Source organism: Anarhichas minor, unplaced genomic scaffold (genome assembly GCF_050575085.1).
Source record: "Anarhichas minor isolate MPS153535 unplaced genomic scaffold, ASM5057508v1 ptg000136l, whole genome shotgun sequence".
NCBI lineage: Eukaryota > Metazoa > Chordata > Actinopteri > Perciformes > Anarhichadidae > Anarhichas > Anarhichas minor.
In genome coordinates, this window is record NW_027466582.1 from 5,329,633 (window position 1) to 5,347,746 (window position 18,114).

The window sequence follows — 18,114 nt, forward strand, 5'->3', positions numbered from 1 at the left end:
GTGCATGCTTTTGTTGGTGTGTACGTGTAACTGCAGGCTAACGTATTTGTGTGCGTTGTGTGTGTGTCAAGCTGTCCCTAAGTGTTTCCCACTCTCCACTTGAGGAGCAGCAACACCGCCTCTATAGCTCTCACGCTTTTTCGGTTCTCTTGTCGCTATCACATAATTTCATACCCAAGCAATAAGACGCCAAACACTCAAGACTCCGAAGCCATTCGGTCGCAAATAGGAACGCAACTCTCTGAGGGGTTTGAAAGCATCAATCAACGTTCCCTCACTGTTCTGTAGAAATAACATTTTTTGGAGCTGACGCTGCCTGCTAAGAAAACATTGAAACCTAAGGTCAATTTCATTAAAAGCACACACATACAGTACTTATTCATAAATGTCACATATGATAAACATCAGCACCCATTGTGAAAATGTATGCTGCTCTGACTCCTGACTCCTACAGTAATATGTACCTTTAGGAGTGATTTACCAATGCATCAATCGTTGTTGTTGACATGTTATTTACCTTATCTATTCAGCACATACACACTCACACATACATGAGAGTTATTTTATGACATTTATGCTAATAAACACATGACCAGAACTTTACAACATGCGGTAACAGTGGCTATATAGAAACAAGACCATGAGGGTTTGCAGCAGATACCTCAGTTTGATTATGAGGAATCCTTTGGAACTGACAGGTGTGAGACAGAAGTCTCAACTCAATGATCACCAAGTTAATCACTGATATCTGGGTATCCAAACATACATGGAAGAGAAAACACAACTACTGGCCAAACTGCATTTTCAGCGTGCTTGATGGAATTAATGAGGGCGTTATTTCTGACATTCTCATTTGATTTTACCTCCAAATTGGATAATCGTGGAGAAGACATTACATTGCGAGTTTCCCTGGACTATTTTTTGTTGTTGTTGTGAAATTTGCCTCGTTCCCAGACCTTTGGTGAGTATGAAAATGAAAATGAACCGATTCGTAACAAATTGAAAGTGATCCTTTCATTTAAAACCCTGTCGTTCTCTTTACTCTACCTCTCTTCCTACTTCACCTCAATCCCTTAAATGCTATTTTGATATATTTTCAAATATTTACCGAGTACATTTACCAAAATTGGTGATTAACTTGAGGCTGATTTAGTCACATTTAGCAATTTCTTTTATTCAGACTGTGGAAAAATAAGCCAGTGGTCCCCGCGTCACTCTAATATCTCTCAGCTCTCACAATATTACATTAATAGTTACGTCCTTAGGTCTTGTGATGCTTGTGCATTATCTCATTTTGTAGCTATTTAGTCAGCTCCTGTAGTCGGTCCTACTGCATGTTTCCAGGGTTGTTATTGTACGACATTGCTCAGGCCTATCTTTGCAATTCAAATTACAAAATGGACTTTTCAAATGTAATTTGAATGGTTAAAAAAAACATTCATACATGCATCAATGTCTAAAGTCTGGAACATAGGAGCTCGGGAACATAGATAGGCGCCTCTGGTTACAGAGCAGTACAACAAACAGACCCTGTAGCCCACTATTGGCTCTCAGGTCTAAGTGATGATTACGGCTCCCAGGCATACCGGAGCAGCACCGGGCTCAATGACACGGATGCTAGGTTTCCATTATTCCCCGAGGCATAATGAGCTGATTTCCTCTTGCTCGCACCGGAAGTTTTCATTATTCCGACTAAAGTGCTCGTTTGCGACATAGAGGCGCTCTTTACCGTAATTGTTCTGCTGGTGGTATTTACACAGTATTGCACAATAGCCCGTGCTCATGGACGTGTTAAGGTCTGTTTACCTGTACTTGTGTGTGTCGGAATCCTGGCGCTTAGCATAGTTGTAGCTGTGAATGTGCCGCCAACGTTCAGCAATGTGCTGAGTAAAGAGATTGAGATTTTTCAATCACGCCATTTATCTTCGCCTGCAGTCGCCATTCTCTCACCGAGTATTGATCACTCACACTCTTGGTGCACACAAGCAAAGGCGCATTTAAAGCATGCACAACCGGGCTATGGACACACACACACACACACACACACACACACACACACACACACAGCGTGACTGTAGAGTACATCATGCGGAACTGCTCTTAGCTCTTTGAACATCTCATCCTGATGTTTCCCTTTGTAATAAAAGCCCACCAATTATTGTTAGGTGCTCTGTACTGAGTCAGTGAATTGGAAATAATATGGGAAATTAAAAAAAATAAATTGGAAAAATAAAGCGCACAGTTTCATTAAAGCACTCAGCAGACAGAACTTGTTTTAAGAGCAAAGATGAAAGTGTTTCCCTAATAGCATCGAGATCACATGATGAAACGGCACTTTGCTTACATCTAGTGACATTTCACATTGCCCGTGTCCACCGCAGATGCTTTTTATTTATTTATTTTTTTAAATTCATGGCTGCAAACAGGATTCAAACTGCCGGGTGCGGGACCCGACCTTGGACGACTGCGCCGTCTCCCCGTTGTTGAATTGATTGGAATAATGAGTTAGACCGAATCACTGCCCCATCATAGGAAAAGCACGGCAAACTCAATGACTTTGCTCTCCTCTCCTTGTACAAATTGAGCTCTTGTACCACGATCATTAGCGGTCTATATTTTACCCACGTGAGCTCCGTGGAGCAGAAGAGCTGCAGAAAGAGCCCTATTAGACAAATATGAACTCTTTATGCACTGTTGCAGTTGAAGGGGAAGGTTTGAGACTATATGTAGTCTCTCTGAACCTTTTGATTCGATGCACTGGGGTTGATTGTGCTAAGTTGTTCCTCTCATCCGTGTCTTTGCAGTCTTCTTGGCAGGCTTGTGATCAGTCCCCTTCATGGTGTATTATGACCCACAGTGCAGCAGAGCTTGTTTATGGAGCGATCAGCCCTCTACAGCAGCCTGCCTAATAATGTGCACATACTGTACTGTATGAATTAGTGCTAATGAGGCCACTGACTGTATAGCTAAGTGTTAGGCATGATATAAACATAACTCATTAGGATCGTTACTAGCTAACACGCTAGATGCGGAATTCATGTAACCTCTATGTGTTCCTTACCACTCAAAGAGACTCAAAGAGACAATGTGTTTAAAACTACAAGGGGCATTGATGATGTGATGGTAACACAAACACAGAGTTTAACCCCCCCCCCACACACATTTTAAAACACATGGACTGGTTTGATTGTAACACTCTTGCAATTAATATGAATTTATTCTGCTAGCGCGGCTATAAATCTTTCACCTTGTTATTATCTTAGCAGCCACGATGTTACCTGGATTCATTACAATACGGTGTTCTTTTTGAAAAGTACAACAATGCCTGAAATGAGGAGAGTCTAATCTGTGAATACACGTACAACATGTTGATATCAATGTATCTTTTGATAATATTAGCAGTCTATAATATATTTACATATTGTTAGCAATCACAGGCGGAACGCTGCTTATGTCATATTAAGATTTAGTTACGATGATAACATTGACTAACTCAAAGAGTTCCTATAATAATATTTTATTTCAGGCAGCATTTGGAGAAGGCAAAAGGAGATTAAATGGGTGCAGGGCTGCGACTGAAACCCGGTAACATGGGATATTAGGAGTGAAATGAGAGAGCAAGCGTGGATGAAAAGATTTGAGACCGAGACGTAGGCTTTTTTTTTTACACTGTTCCCGCTTTTAAGCGGCATCACAGGAAGGAGGGGGGAGCGTGGAGAGAAGAGCCCGGGGCAGCGGTGGAACAGCTAAAAGGGGAGTTGGAGAGAGCTGGCTTCCTCCCAGCTGTGCAACATCACGCGCTACCTTATGAAATTATACTTGACATACAGTTTATACATTTATATCTGACTATAAGTGGCTTTTTAAGATACTTTGAAATTAAATAAGCAAGTCATTATATAAGATGAAGAGAAAATGAGGAATGCGGGTGTTGTCTTTGCTTAATTTGAAGACTAAATGGGATCGCAAAGAAATACTTATTTCGAAAGAGGAAGGATTTCAGGGAGAGGAGGGGAAAACGATGTTCGGAGAGGTTATGGAACATTTAATCCAGCTAGCTGAAAGGACAAAGTGTTGTAGATGATTGACAGACAGGGTGGGAGAGAGACAGCAAATAGAGTTTCGTCATCAAAGACTTATTTCAATAAAGTTCTTCAAACATCGGCCTGTCCATCACAGTTCCAGCAGACTTTCTTCTCTCTCCCTATGTTCTCCTTTGTGTGTCATTCTTCCTTGTCTGAATTTTTTAAATGATACCGGCATTTACAAATACCACCCTACTTTTTCCCTCCCTGACTCTCCATGCTCCAATCTCCTGGCTTATTTCCTCCCCCTCTGACTCTCTACACTTTTAATATTCTGCTCTTTCTAACTCTTCTCCTCTCTCCCTCCCTCCTGTCCTGCTTTTGAACTGCCACCAGGTCTGCCGCCGAAGCCACATCTAAAGACCCACATATATACACACACACACACACATGCTGAGAGCAGGAAGAGATAGACGCACATACACACACACACACACACACACACACACACACACACACACCATTTTCAAGCTCACACATTTCCAGCAGCCATAATTACCTTATGCAAATAAGATCAACAAATAAACCATCTCATCCTGCTGGGCAACAACGTATAAGATGCCAAAAACTAAATTCCGGAGCTCATTTAATTAGAACAGAGGTGATGGGAGAGATGCAACATTCGCCTACCGCTCCCCGCGCATGACATTCTCAATCATAAATGTGTAGCCACCGTCAAATTCCCCATAGGCCTGAGTCCCGGTAGCAATTATGGTTCCTGGTACATTTACCCATATTTTCCAGGCGCGTAGGAAAAAAGGCATATATTGAGTTGGCTGATTTAAATGGGGTGACTCAGTCAATGTCTTCCTGGAAGCAACATTTTAGAAGTTATAGAAGTAAAGCCAGGGTACATTTGTCTTCCCCTACCTTTTGCTGCCTATTTTTTTTTTTTTTAAATTACAGCCATTTGTGAAAATAGCTTCATTAGTTTGCCACTGCAAAGCAGCAAAAGACCTGTGAAGCTTCAGATACCACACAGTGCAGGTTGTTTGAACCCCAGTGTGTCACGTAGTTTAATGAGGAGCCTTCAGGGCAGTTTATTTATGGCTCGTACAGCGTGGTGCACTTCCTGTATCGCTCTATGAGTAGGAACTGCATTTGAAAGCTAATAAAGGTAAAAACAGATCACTTGTTCTCCGTACTGGATGTTCAGTTAAATTATATACAGAGAGGAACAAACAGGACCAGACAAACATAACTCGGACAAACATAACTCTGTAATGCTTGGCAGAGGTAATAAAGTTGCCGTGTGAAGCATAAAATGTCCCTCAAGCTTCCACTCAACTGAAGAGATGAAGAACGGCGGCAGATGGAAACGTGTGTGTGTGTGTGTGTGTGTGTGTGTGTGTGTGTGTGTGTGTGTGTGTGTGTGTGTGTGTGTGTGTGTGTGTGTGTGTGTGTGTGTGTGTGTGTGTGTGTGTGTGTGTGTGTGTGTGTGTGTGTGTGTGTGTGTGTGTGTGTGTGTGTGTGTGTGTGTGTGTGTGTGTGTGTGTGTGTGTGTGTGGCAGGCATGGTAAAGATTTTATTTTTCAAAATCAGGAGCCGATATGTTAATACTCCCCCACAGCAAAGCACCAGGGATTTGCAAGTCCAGTTTTTCTGTGCTTTTATTCAGAGGATCGTGTAATACATTATAGTAATTCTCAGGATTACTAAACTGGGCTTTTAGCACAAGTGTCCTCTTCATACACTATTACCCTGTGAGGCAGCGTGAAATAACACATTCAGCAGCATTTGGTGAGTAAACATGAGATTTATTCCCCCTTTCATAGGCTGACCCAAAGGAGCTCATTCGATTGGTCACGCAGCATGTGTCTGCGTATTCGGATTGGCCGGAGGAGCAACAGAAGTTGATCGGCCAGCTGCATGTGTACAACGAGCGTCTGAGGGACTTTACCCAGGCCCAGGTGTTGCAGGGGCTCGGCCGCGGAGTGGACGTCCAGCGTTTCAGCTCCGACGCCGACTACAAGAAGGAGACCATCCTTGGCCTCACAGAGTAAGGAGGGAGTGGACAATTTACCGTCTTTGCCTTGTTTCTCTGACTGAATGACTGAACTTTGAGTAAATAATCTGACATGAAAAACAAAAGCAAACCCACTGCATATGACATATGCATATGAGTGGGAGCTTCTGCTTCAATGCGATGAAATCTGATCATAGTTCTCTCCTCTCTACGTGTGATTAGGACACTGCAGGACGACGTGTACGGAATCGCTCTGTCTCTGGCTAAGCGCTACAGTGTTCCTCTGTGGGAGGTCTACATGACTCACCTCGAGTTCCTCTTTACGGACAGCGGGTACATGCGCACACACACACACACAAATGAAAACACCCTCACATAACCTCTCCCTGAGCATCTCATCAGTTTGAAATATTTAGTCAGTCAATGTGCACTAGAAATGCTCCTGAATGCATTTGTTTTTTGATAAAGAAACGCATACTGCTCATGTCTACTTCTGTATTCTCATGTCTTATTAAGTTTAGTATGTGCACATGTCCTTGTCCTCCATTTAGAAGTCTGAAAAGTGCTGTGTAACAAAGTGAATTTAAGTAGCAACACAGCCTCTGAGTTACGACAAACCCCGCCTCCATAAAAAGCCTACTCATAGCACCCCCAGGGTAAATCAAACATGTTGAGAATATGTGTTCGTATGTGAGTGCTTGTGTTTTAGAGGGAGAGAGGATGCGAGTGTGTCAGAGTCTATTTCCATAATCTATTTGCTCTCTGACTTTATAGCTAGGGAACTGACTAGCTCTGCACCTTTCCTTGTTTTAATATAATGCCTTTTCAGCAGATGTGTGTGCGTGTTTGTGCGCACACGTGTGTGCATCTGTGATAAATATCCCCCTGTCGCATTCTGATATAAGGGAAATGGTTTATGGACTCCACTTAACGATAAATTACAACCTATTCCTCCTTCAGACCCGACCACAGCTGCTGTGTGTGTGTGTGTGAGTTTCTACCAAAATCTCAAGATCATGACAAATGCCTGAAGAATATTCACACTATAATCTCGACGAGAGGCATCTGTAATGTGCATATTGATTTAACGGATGGCTGGACACAGGGACGGATATAAATAGAGCAGACGAGGGGAGACTTGAAGGAAAAGATGCACACAGACAGAAGCAGAGGTGTGAGATGGAATTTAAACTTTTATTGATCCCTGTAGGGAGATGCATTCTTTCACTCATTCTGTTTAGTAGCAGCAGCAGCCACAGCACAGTGCTCCGGGAATCAAGTCCAGCTTGGAGTAAGGGAAATAACACAAGTCAGACACTGTTGTCCAAAGAGGCTTACAGTAAGTGCATTCAAACTCAAAAAACTAAATGTCGTGAGAGATTTGGAGTGCAACCTTCTTAAATAAGCAGCTAAGTGAGGCTGTGGAGAAAGATGGGCAGTGACTGTGAAATCCTGACTTCAGTGGGGGAATTCTTTCCACTATTTGGATCAGAACAGAGAAGAGCTTAGACCGAGAGGAGCGACGGGACAGCCACACATCCAGAGGTGGAGCAGGCCGGAACGAAGAGTTTGACCATGGTTTGGAGGAAGGAAGGAGCATTCCTCACTGCACTGAAGGCCAGCATCAGCATCCTGAACTGGATGCAAGCAGCAACAAGAAGCTAGTGAAGTGAAAGCAGAAGAGGAGTGGTGTTGAAGAACTCCGGGAGGTTAAACACCAGACGGGCAGCAGCGTTCGGGAGTACCGATGGCAGACGCAGGCGCTCCATCGAGAAGGGAGTTGCAGTAGTCGTTGGTTGAACACCTAGTGGGCTGCTCCCCGAATCCTCCTGATGTTGTACAAGAGGAATCTACAGGAGCAGGCTGAGAAAACCGAAATTATGATTCAGAATCTCACGCGCTTTTATGAACAAGTTACATTGATTCATTATTTTCTTTCGATTAGGGCGATCAAACATTACTCTATTTCAGAGGAGCAAAAGTATTTCATTTATTTTTGGCATTCGACTCAAAGGTATCACAGTAATATAGTTGGTAATTAAAGCTACAAGCAGAGATGAACGAGCCCTCGCACTGGCAGTACAGTAGGGTAAATAGTTTTAAAAAGTCCTGATGTGCACAAATAAGCACATATAGTAATACTAAAACGGTTAAAGGGTTGACAAATGGAAAAAAATGCATAAATGTACTTCAGGTCAAATGAGTAGAAAGAGCTGCTGAGCAGTCATCGCTAAGTGTTACAAAATGCAGGCTGTAGAGAAAGGTCATTAGGCAGAGAAATACCCACTGAATCAGTGTGAGCGGGGAGGGGGAGGGGGGAGGGGGCAGATGGATGGAGGAAGAAGAGATGGATGATAGAGCCAGAGTGTCCCTGAGACAGTCCTATTAACACAGAATAAACTCTTGAGAGGAATCGATGCCCTGCTAAACGCCACCGTCCTCAGCCGTTCGCTCCGCGTGTAGGGCTTTGTAGATGTGCGTAGGGAGTCTTTAGGGACATGAAGTTCTATTGACATTTTAATGACAGCTGTTAGATCATTAAAATTACTTTTCCAAAAACAGAAAAGGATGTCGACTTTTTACTTCGTAACCGGCCAATTGAGTTGTCCTCTCTGTTTTGCGACGCCCTTTTTCTGTGCGCTTAAAATGAACTCGGCGTCTTGTGAAAGTTTTACCACCACAGCGTGTGCCGAACATCACGGAGGATGTTAGGCACACGTCAGGATTCGGTTGATGAATACGCTGAGTTAATGAAACCGAGACTGGCAGTGTTACACACCATGCAGTCACAACTTTTTGGCTTCCCAGGTGGTCAAAATAGTCTGACTTGAATCGTGACATTTTGCCAGTTGTGCTCCTTTTAGTTGATAGTGTCCTGGATCAATATAAAGCACTCCAAGAAGGCCAAGTATTGACTCTCTGTGATTCCTGTGGTGCCAGAATCCAATATACTGGTTGCAAAGACCCCTTAATTAACCTAAGCCATTTCCTTTTCATGAAATCCACCAATTAATTTGAACCTTACTTCTCCTTTGCTCTCTATCTAAACCAGTCACTTTAACCTTGCATGCAAATTAAATCAATACTTAAAGAACACTGTGAACTGCAGTCGCCCCCGTCACAGCAAAGCTTCCCCTCGTCACCGAAGGTTTCACCTTTTACTCTTAATGGAGTTCTTCCTTCCTGCCATGTTGCAGATTTTGTATTTTGATCTTTTAGCAAAATGTAAATTATGAGCAAGTGAATGATCATTTCTACAATTGAGGCTCTTCTTATTGGCGTATGCGTGAGGAAGTTGACATGAGTGTTCCAGCCTAGAATAAAAAAAGCGGGAATGAGGACCGTGCTGCTGCTGCTGCACACGGGTTAGGAACAGTCCCGTACGTTCTTATGCTCGGCTGCTGTTGGTTCTGATGCTTACTGTCGGGATTGTCGATGTGCTGCTCTCATGCAAGGTTTGAGCCTGGAGCGTGACTGTAGGGCATGCTTCTTGGAGAAGCAGGGAAAGCCGGAGCTGGACTGAAGAATACAGCTGCGTATGGTTTAGTACTGGAGTCGGTGGAACAAAACGGTACAATATTTCTGACTGCATTGAGGCGGGGTCTATGTGTGGCTTGCGTGGGTCCAGACCTTTGAAGCGGCCCACTCCACCGAGTTGACTGAACTGATTGAAACAAGTTGACACTTTTGTCTGATACCAGGGACATGCACGGCACTTGGGCCATTTAGTTTGACAGTTAAAACAAAGCAGTCAGTCCAGTGATGCCATCAGCTCCTCCTGTAACCCGCTGTTCTTAACTGCCATATACCACTTTGTGTTATTCTTGTTTTTGGTAATTATTTTTCTTATAAAAGTATTTTATTTTGCCTGAAATTGAACACATGTGAAAGCTGAATTTTCGCCGTGCTAGCAGCGGCGCTCTAGGTTGGTTGGTCCACCAGTTTGCTCTATTTAAATTTGTCCTGTGCTTTTGGTTTATGGCCAAATAACTGTAAAACTATTGACATTCCCATCGACACTGAGCAACTGTTTGCAGTAAAAAAACAATCTGATAAACCCACCGTACAATATCTGATAATATGTCATATTTGTGTTCACAGTTTCATTTTCACACAAAAAAACGATTAGAATGTGATGCTTGAGTTCTTTTTGCCTCAAAAAGAGAAAGTGAATCGGCTGTATGCCTCTTGTTGTCAAGTCAAATTGTCGAGTGCTATTGTCCTGGACAGCACAACACACACTTTCATAACCCCCTTACTGGACAGTCATTTGTACTCATTAGCAGCACAGATCATAGAAACAAAAATACAGTTTGCATGAATTCAAAACAACACTGACACGCGCTGAATCACCAAAGCCCCCATAGAGTCCGTCTGATTACCACGGCAGTTAAATAAGCTCCTGAATTTAAGAATATAAGCAGCCTGATTTTCTTTAGACGTGGCGGAAGAGACAAGAAACTGAATATGGTAATGTGAGACGGGGAAGGAGAGACGGGATGAGAGAGAATGAGGAATACTCCACCGTATTAAATCGGTTTCTTTTTCCGGCTTTTGAAAAAACGAACAAGAAAAGATTGTAATGAGAAGCTCCTGGTTTTTACAGCCACATGAGCACAACAGAGATAGAGCGAGGGGAGCAGTGCTGTGTACAGAGGGAGAAACACTCGAGCGAGTGAGCAGCGCTAGGAAACAACAGAAAGTTACAGATGGAGAAGAGAGAGGAGGCGCTAAACACTTCGTCACTGGACAGAGAAGAAAGGCAAAGGTGAGGCGACGACCTGGCTTTGAAGAAACACAGTTAACACCCTCTGCCAAAGCAATCCGCCATTCACAGCTGTGTGTGTGTGTCTCTGTGTGTCTGCCTGTGTGCGCTTGCCAAGGAGAACTTTTAACATCACTCAAACGGTCCTACCGGGACAAGTTCCCATTGTTCTCATGCCTTGGTGCTCTCAGTCACTTTGGTGCTAATGTGATTAAATAATGAAACATCCGACTGTGATTGTGTGCTGTTGGGACAGAGAGAGAGAGAGAGGAGCAGTGACTGAGAGAGTCTTTACTTGGAGTTAGTTATTCTAGTTGACTCCGGTCTTATTAGAGCCCCTGTTGTGAGGACGATTAGTGTTATTTACATTATTGAGCTTATTGTCTGCTGCCGCTGTCTGTTTTTTTTCATTAGCGAAAGCCTCCCAGGGAGCTCTGCTGGAGAGCCTGAAGGAACCATTGTCCTCTTTGATGTCGTCCCGTTCTAACAGATAGACACACTCGCAGTCACACAAACGCACTCAACGACAGCCACTGATTGCTCAGAGCCCCTCGGTGACAACCAGCAACCAGCGACTAGCTCTCCTTTTGCCTTTTTCATTCCCTTGTTTAACCTTTGTTTCCCGATTTATTTCCACATCCCATTCTTACTCTCTCTTTTCTCTCTCCGTCTTCCTCGTTTCTTTTCTCCTCTATTCTCAGTGGTAATCTATGAAATCCTCATCTTTTATTTCGAGGGACTGTGTCTTTGGTGATAAGCCTTCAGATCAGTGCTGTTTCTATACCACCAAATATTTTACAGTGCTGGTTGTCTTCCTCCTTTGATGGTTTCTTTGTCAGTATTGCTCATATCTTTTTCCGGCATGGTGGTTATCTCTTCTTATGTGAACAACTTAGATCTTAATTTGTTTTTTTGTTTTTCAAACAAACCGCTGTTTGTGATGCCAGAAACTTGCTGCTAAGTGTTTTACATCCTGTGTACATAATGGATCGTTTCCATAGAGAAGACATATCTCACACAGCAGGTGTTTAACACAGCAAACGTAAAAGCTTTGAACTCGGGATAGGCTGTATTATTGCTGTGTGTTCATATCCCTGTGAAAACTTCATGGTTTGGAAACAATCAAAAAACCTTCTCATGGCTTTATTCTCTTTTCCTTTCCCCCCCCCCCCCCGTACCTCTACCTCCATATCCAGTCTTTCCACCAAGGATATTGAAACCCGGAGCGAGTCCCTCGGCCTGTTTGACACTTTGAAGTGCGACCCTGAGGCCTTTTACAGCCACATGACCAAGTATGTTCTGCCCACTGTGGAGGGAAGCGACCAGAGCCGGCTGCTCTACTACTACACCTTACTAGACGCTGCCGGCTGTGAGCCTTACGTCACCACCACCATCAAGCCGGACTCCCATGTCAAACTGCTCAAGAAGCTTCGAGCTGTTGCCAACGGTAAGACCATTACCGTAAAACTAGTAGGTGGCTTACAGGAAGAACAAAAGGCAGCTGCTTGTTCTCATGAAAAATGTAACCCCTTCAATCAATGGATGCAGTTTGCAACTGAAGCCTGATTAAGTCTATTCTTTCTAACGATATGGGTAACTACTAATCCATCCGCAATGTATTCATCCACACTTTGCTCATGCGATCGTGTATGCAGGAGCTATCTATCATAAAGAAAGGAATTGATTTGCTTTTGCTCGACAATGGCACTGCTTAGAAAATCAGAGTCAACAAAAGCACCAATTTGCCGAACACGTAATGCTGTTTAAGAGAGAAAATAGAGAAAGAAAGCCATGGGTTAATGCACCGATATCATTAGTGGAAAATCAGCTGGAAGCCTTTAATGTCAAGAAATCTAGTCAAGTGCTGAAGGCTTGAACAAAATCCCTCTCGGCATGATTGATGACTCGCATACAGATGTTGACGTTCCTTCTAGCCGCTAGATAACCGCATGTCACTGATCGTCTACCTTTCTGGCACCAATCCTAATATCACTCTGAAAAGAGGACAAATCAAACACGCCCGTCATCTTCTACGTCATCTTCTTCTTACTCTATTCCTCTCTTTCTCCGCCAGCTCTCATGTTCGTTTCCAAAATAGAAAAAAGCAACAGGATTGACACAAACAAAACCATTCGCACTTCCGTGTAAACGACAAGTGAGGCAATCCACCTCTGTATTATATGTCGATCTACCTAACAGCCCAAGCTCCCGAAACAGCGACAGCGTCGCAGTGAGATGCTGTTTCCACTTAGATGTCTGTGGCAGCAGCACCCCCCTCTCCAAGGACGCCGTGTCCAGGTTGTAGCGTGTCACCGGTTCAGCGGTCCGGCTAGAGTGCACAAACTTTGCTGTGTGTACGGCTGCAGGCGGTGTCACCTGTCGATGGAGTTCAGTAAAGGTCAGCCGGGTGTCAGCTGTGTTTTCACGCCTCGTTTTCACGCCTCGCTTCCTCCCTCAGCCCCAGATAACGCCGCAGCTTTTACCGGTGACACATGTCTGTGTTTAACACACAAACACACACAGACACGCTCACCTTTGAGTCATCCACACCGACACTTTGTTGCATTTCTGCATGAACTAAGAAAAAGGGTACTTTACTTTAAGCTCTCACTGCTGCTGCTTCATTTCAGTTTCACTCACACACACACAGCTACCGTATCATATCTCGACAATAGAAACTGATTCTTTAGTGTTGCTCATTTTCACTTGGAATTACTAGTCGTTTATTTTTTTTAAACAATGGTTCTTTGATTTCAAAAGCAGATTTCTAAATATCAAAGCTGTTCAATTAAATACTTTACAAAAAGTACCGAGTATCTTCTCGTTTTATTAGACATTTTCTTTTAGACATAAAGTAGAATTATACAGGAGAAAATAATGAATATTTCCAGCTATTTAAATGCATGCACACTATACAGAGTAATCATACTAAGATAATAATAGTTAGATTTAACTCCACTAGGGATTTTCTGATAAAGTTAGTGTTTTTGTGTGTTTTTTATCGTTAATTTCGACAATATAATGGCATATCTCAATATATGATTTTGTTGAAAGACAATAAATGATCACACAGAATTATTGCCCAGCCCTAGATGGGTGATTTTATTTCAAACCCATGACAGTAAGTGAGTGAGCACGCATAATATCAGAGCCCTAAATGGAATGCAGTAATCACTAATTAATAACATTAATGATGACCTTTCCTTCTTTGCCAAGTCAACTGTCTGCTGTGAAAAGGGTCTTATAGCAGCTGGAAGTTAAGAGACAAAACCAGAAATGGAACATGAAGTCTTTGCTCTTACTGGAGCTCCGTACACACGGCTTCAAAATGAGGAGAAATCCCCAAGGTCGACTCGGCTGCAATGCCTGGTCGCAGTTTGCTGAGCTCCTGTTGGACTGTCGCTGTTCAGGAGAGGGGCTTAGCAAACTGTAAATTAAACAACTGCAGCAAAAGTAAGACCACCAGATACACATTAGCACGCACACATGTATACTGTACGTAGATGCATGAGCAACACTTATGCGCTGGCACATACATATATAACACATACAATCTAGCACAGTCTGTGTGTCTCTCTCTCACACACACTCACACATGTTCACATTCACACTTTGTAGCAAAATTGACACACAGGCTGTTGCGGTGTCTCACCGGCCACCAACTTTCGACTAACTCCAACTCTAAGACACACACACACACACACACTCAAAAGTGACTAATTTGCATTCCTAAACAGACTTAAAAGGCATCCAGACCATGTAGAGACAGGTGGTGTGTGTCCAATATTCATCACGGTTTCAGACACAGTACCAGGTGACTGTCTGAGCGGGGCTCTCCCGAGGATGAGGATGAAATGCTGCTTGGAGTGGGGAAGAGGCGGAGGCAGAAAGAGGAGTGGGTGGGGCAGGGGAGAGACAGAGACGGAGAGAGAGTGTACATGTGTAAGTGCATGTAACTCTTATCTGCGGTTTAAGTGTCCGTCTGGGCCTGTCTGAAAGTATTGTGTGTGTGTGTGTGCACACTCAGTTTCATGTGTGTGTGTGTGTGTGTGTGTGTGTGCGCACGTGAGGGATTCCGAGCAGCGTTGACGGAGCCCTCCCCACAGGCAGACCAGTGTTAAATATTTAAAGCCCAGACAGGCTGTGGTGTTGCCACAGTAATGTGTCTGTCTGATGGCGCTTGAGACCAAGAGCACGCCACTTGCTCTCTCTCTCTCTCTCTCTCTCTCACACACACACACACACACACGCACAGAGTACTGCAGTGGTAGGAGGTATGGCGCTTTCAGACGGATCCACAAACCTTTGCATGTGGACTCAAGCAGACAGCACCCCTTTCACACACTATCTTTGTTGTTCACATAAACCTTTTACTCTCTTCTGTGCATTTCTGTCGCGTAATGGAACATTTCACAACATCTGCATATCAAATCACTGTAATTATCCTGCAAGTGCTGCATGGTTTGGACATGACGCATGTGAATGCAGCAGAAAACTGCCACTTTCGTGACGTGTTGGGCGTGCCGTAGTAATTTGAATGCTAATTCTTCCCCCACAATGCAGCTGTTTTGCTCTGCCTCGTCAAGTAAATGCAGATGTGCTAACGCTGTATGCACAATGCCTCAAAATGCCTTTTGTGTTTTTAATGTTGCTGTATTTCTAAGAGTAGCAGTAAAGAGAATCAGTGTGATATATTCAACAATGTGAATTAAAGAATAAACTTAAAAGGTCATATTCTTTATTCATCGTGTTACTGTGTTGAGCTTGAATGAATATTTCCCTTTAGAAAGCATTGAACATGTGAGCCACAGTAGATCATGTGTACAAAGAATAGACTGTATATAAGAAGTAGACGCACTCAATGTGACGTCCCCTATTGGTTTGTGGACTACGGTTTTGACGCCTTGAGCTCTGCATTTTGGCCGTCGCCATCTTGGTTTTGAGCGTCGTTTTTCTAAATAATAAACTCTCTCCTGCAGGTTTGAACTACCGGAACCTGACTGATGAATCGTTGGATCCGCTTTTGACTCTACAACCAGTTCTGACCAGTCAGAACGTCCTATCTATCTCCAAACTTGCTAATCAGCTGCCTGTGCCTGGTGGTGGAGGCACCACAGTGTCCCCCAGTGCAGTCCACGCAGTGTGGCTGCAGAAGCTCTTTTGGAAAGGAGACCCCCAGTTGCTGAAGAGACCCCCTCAGAGCGACCAGGAATACCTCCATGCGTACAACACCTGCGGCAAATACCTGGACAGGCTTGTCCCTGCTGACGCTGTCCACTTCCTGGATACCATCACCTTCTCACCTGATGCAGCTGAACATGTAAGCCTAAATTCGGTCAAACAGGGATGCTTGTGTTTTTTTAAAGGTGTAAAATTCAGGGCATTAATCTAGCGGCAAACTATTTGCTATGTAAAGATGTGTCGACCTGAGCAGGTTCTCTGTGCTTTGTTTTTATGTAGCCGGACCGGCTAGTGACTCCGAGTCTCTGTGTGTGTGTGTGTTACCAACTGGCTAGCTAATGGCCGCCACTCTGCACTGCGCTCATAGCGGTCAAAGCTTATACCGGCATCCCAACCAACGGCATTGACGCAGAAACATAGCGCCCACCTACCAGTTACCCTTCAGGTTAACACTGTGTGGTCTGTGGGCGCTGTTACCATTGTTTGCACTGTTAGCGTTCTTCTTCTAGCTTCGAGCCACCAGCTCAGCCGTTTCCATGTTGAGAGCCGTGTGGAGGCAATCCCTCAATCATATGCTCTGAATTTGCAATTTAGCAGCGTTTTTTCCCCCCTGAAATCCAGCCATCTCTTTCACTTGAATCACTGTACGCCAGGCAGAAAAGAGGAAACATTATATGACACAGTACAGTGTGAAGGAGGCTCAGACAGGAACTGGTGTAAGTTTGGCAGACTGACGATTTAGAATTGCAGCACAGAAGGTAGTTGGTTCCCGGCAGCCACCCAGACAAGATTCATCCAACTGTCATCTTCCTCACTTTGTAATCTCCATCGTCCGCCCAGTCGTCTCTCGTGCCCCTCGGCTACATTTTTGGAACGCCATAAGCCCTTTCCTAATTTATGCTGTTCACATCCACACTTTGCCACCTCAAAGCACACGTATACCAGTCATGATTTATAAAATAAATTATGAAATAGCACAAGAAATCTCAGCCACATAATTACAGCACTCTGAAAAAATTGTCTTGCAGGGGAAAGTGTCTCAGCGCACCTTATCAATAGTAGCCCACTGCTTTTTCTCTTTTTCATGCTGGCACACTGCCACCCGCTCCCCACCCCAGACCTTTCTTCAATGTCACTTTTGTCTTTCCCAGACACTCCAAGAGAGCTAATTGATCCCACTCTACTTCAGAGCCAATTAAACTCCAATTCCCACCAGGCACTATTTTCTCCACTGTGCTTTTTAACATGCAGATTAACCTTCAGAAACCCACTGTCTGCTCCTTCTTCCCTCACCTTCCTCCTCTTTCCTTTTTTTCTCTCCCTTTCGAACCCTCAAAGGAAAATCTTTACCTCCTTTACCTGGAATGCATCTGACCTTTCACACCCCCATTGCCCCCCACACAATGGACTGATCCGTTTCCTACAAGGCCAAAGGGTGAGACGGATGGCTGGGACGTATCTCACCTATATTTTGAGGGGAAATACAGTGTTGGCATTTTCCCCTCTCTGAAGTATTGATCTGAGGTAGCCTCTTTAGTGGAAGCTCAACCTCCAGCCTGTTTTCAAACCTTGCCCAAGGCTTTGAATGAAGTTGATTGTGAGTTCTTGTATCTAATTCACTCACACGTAAAACAAAAGACGATGTACGCACACAATGCTTATACACACTTACCCCCCCGAAAATAAATTGTGCAGGTTTGTCAGGAAACTTAATTTGAGTGATCACCCTGTCCTGGCAGAGAGAAGTGCTGTCAGTCTCAGTCATGTTATCTAGCAAAGGCAGAGGTATGAGTTGCATGTGTCTGAGTGTGTGGCTGAGGTAGGTGGAAATGTGAAGTTGGATGATTTCTAAGTGTCTACCTAGTGTGAGTGTGTGTGTGTGTGGGGGGGCTTGTCATCGCGCGCATGTTTCCATGGATGAGAGTAAAACCTCCTACAGCCAAAGGCCCTCTCTTCCCTCCATGAATGGCTAACTTGCTCCCACTGAATAGAATCAATCACACCAGGCTGGCAGCTATGAGATCTCTCTCGCACACGGACACACTCCTCACACACATGCTACCCCAATTCCTCGTGCATATATCCTTTGGTGCATATATATCGGGCCATACCTGCCC

General features: G+C 43.9%; 1 protein-coding gene across 6 annotated transcripts in view; it reads left to right on the forward strand.

The window, feature by feature from the left end:
• The window catches only part of nbas (NBAS subunit of NRZ tethering complex), a 126,005-nt gene that overhangs the window by 66,655 nt on the left and 41,236 nt on the right, over positions 1-18,114 (forward strand). For all 6 annotated transcript variants that reach the window (XR_012951601.1, XM_076084747.1, XM_076084748.1 and 3 more), the window contains 4 exons: positions 5,861-6,084; positions 6,274-6,384; positions 12,013-12,263; positions 15,796-16,136. Coding sequence is in view for 5 of the 6 variants with exons in the window: in XM_076084747.1 (XP_075940862.1) it covers positions 5,861-6,084; positions 6,274-6,384; positions 12,013-12,263; positions 15,796-16,136 (927 nt within the window). In the remaining variant the exon portion in view is untranslated. The remainder of the gene's footprint in view (positions 1-5,860; positions 6,085-6,273; positions 6,385-12,012; positions 12,264-15,795; positions 16,137-18,114) is intronic.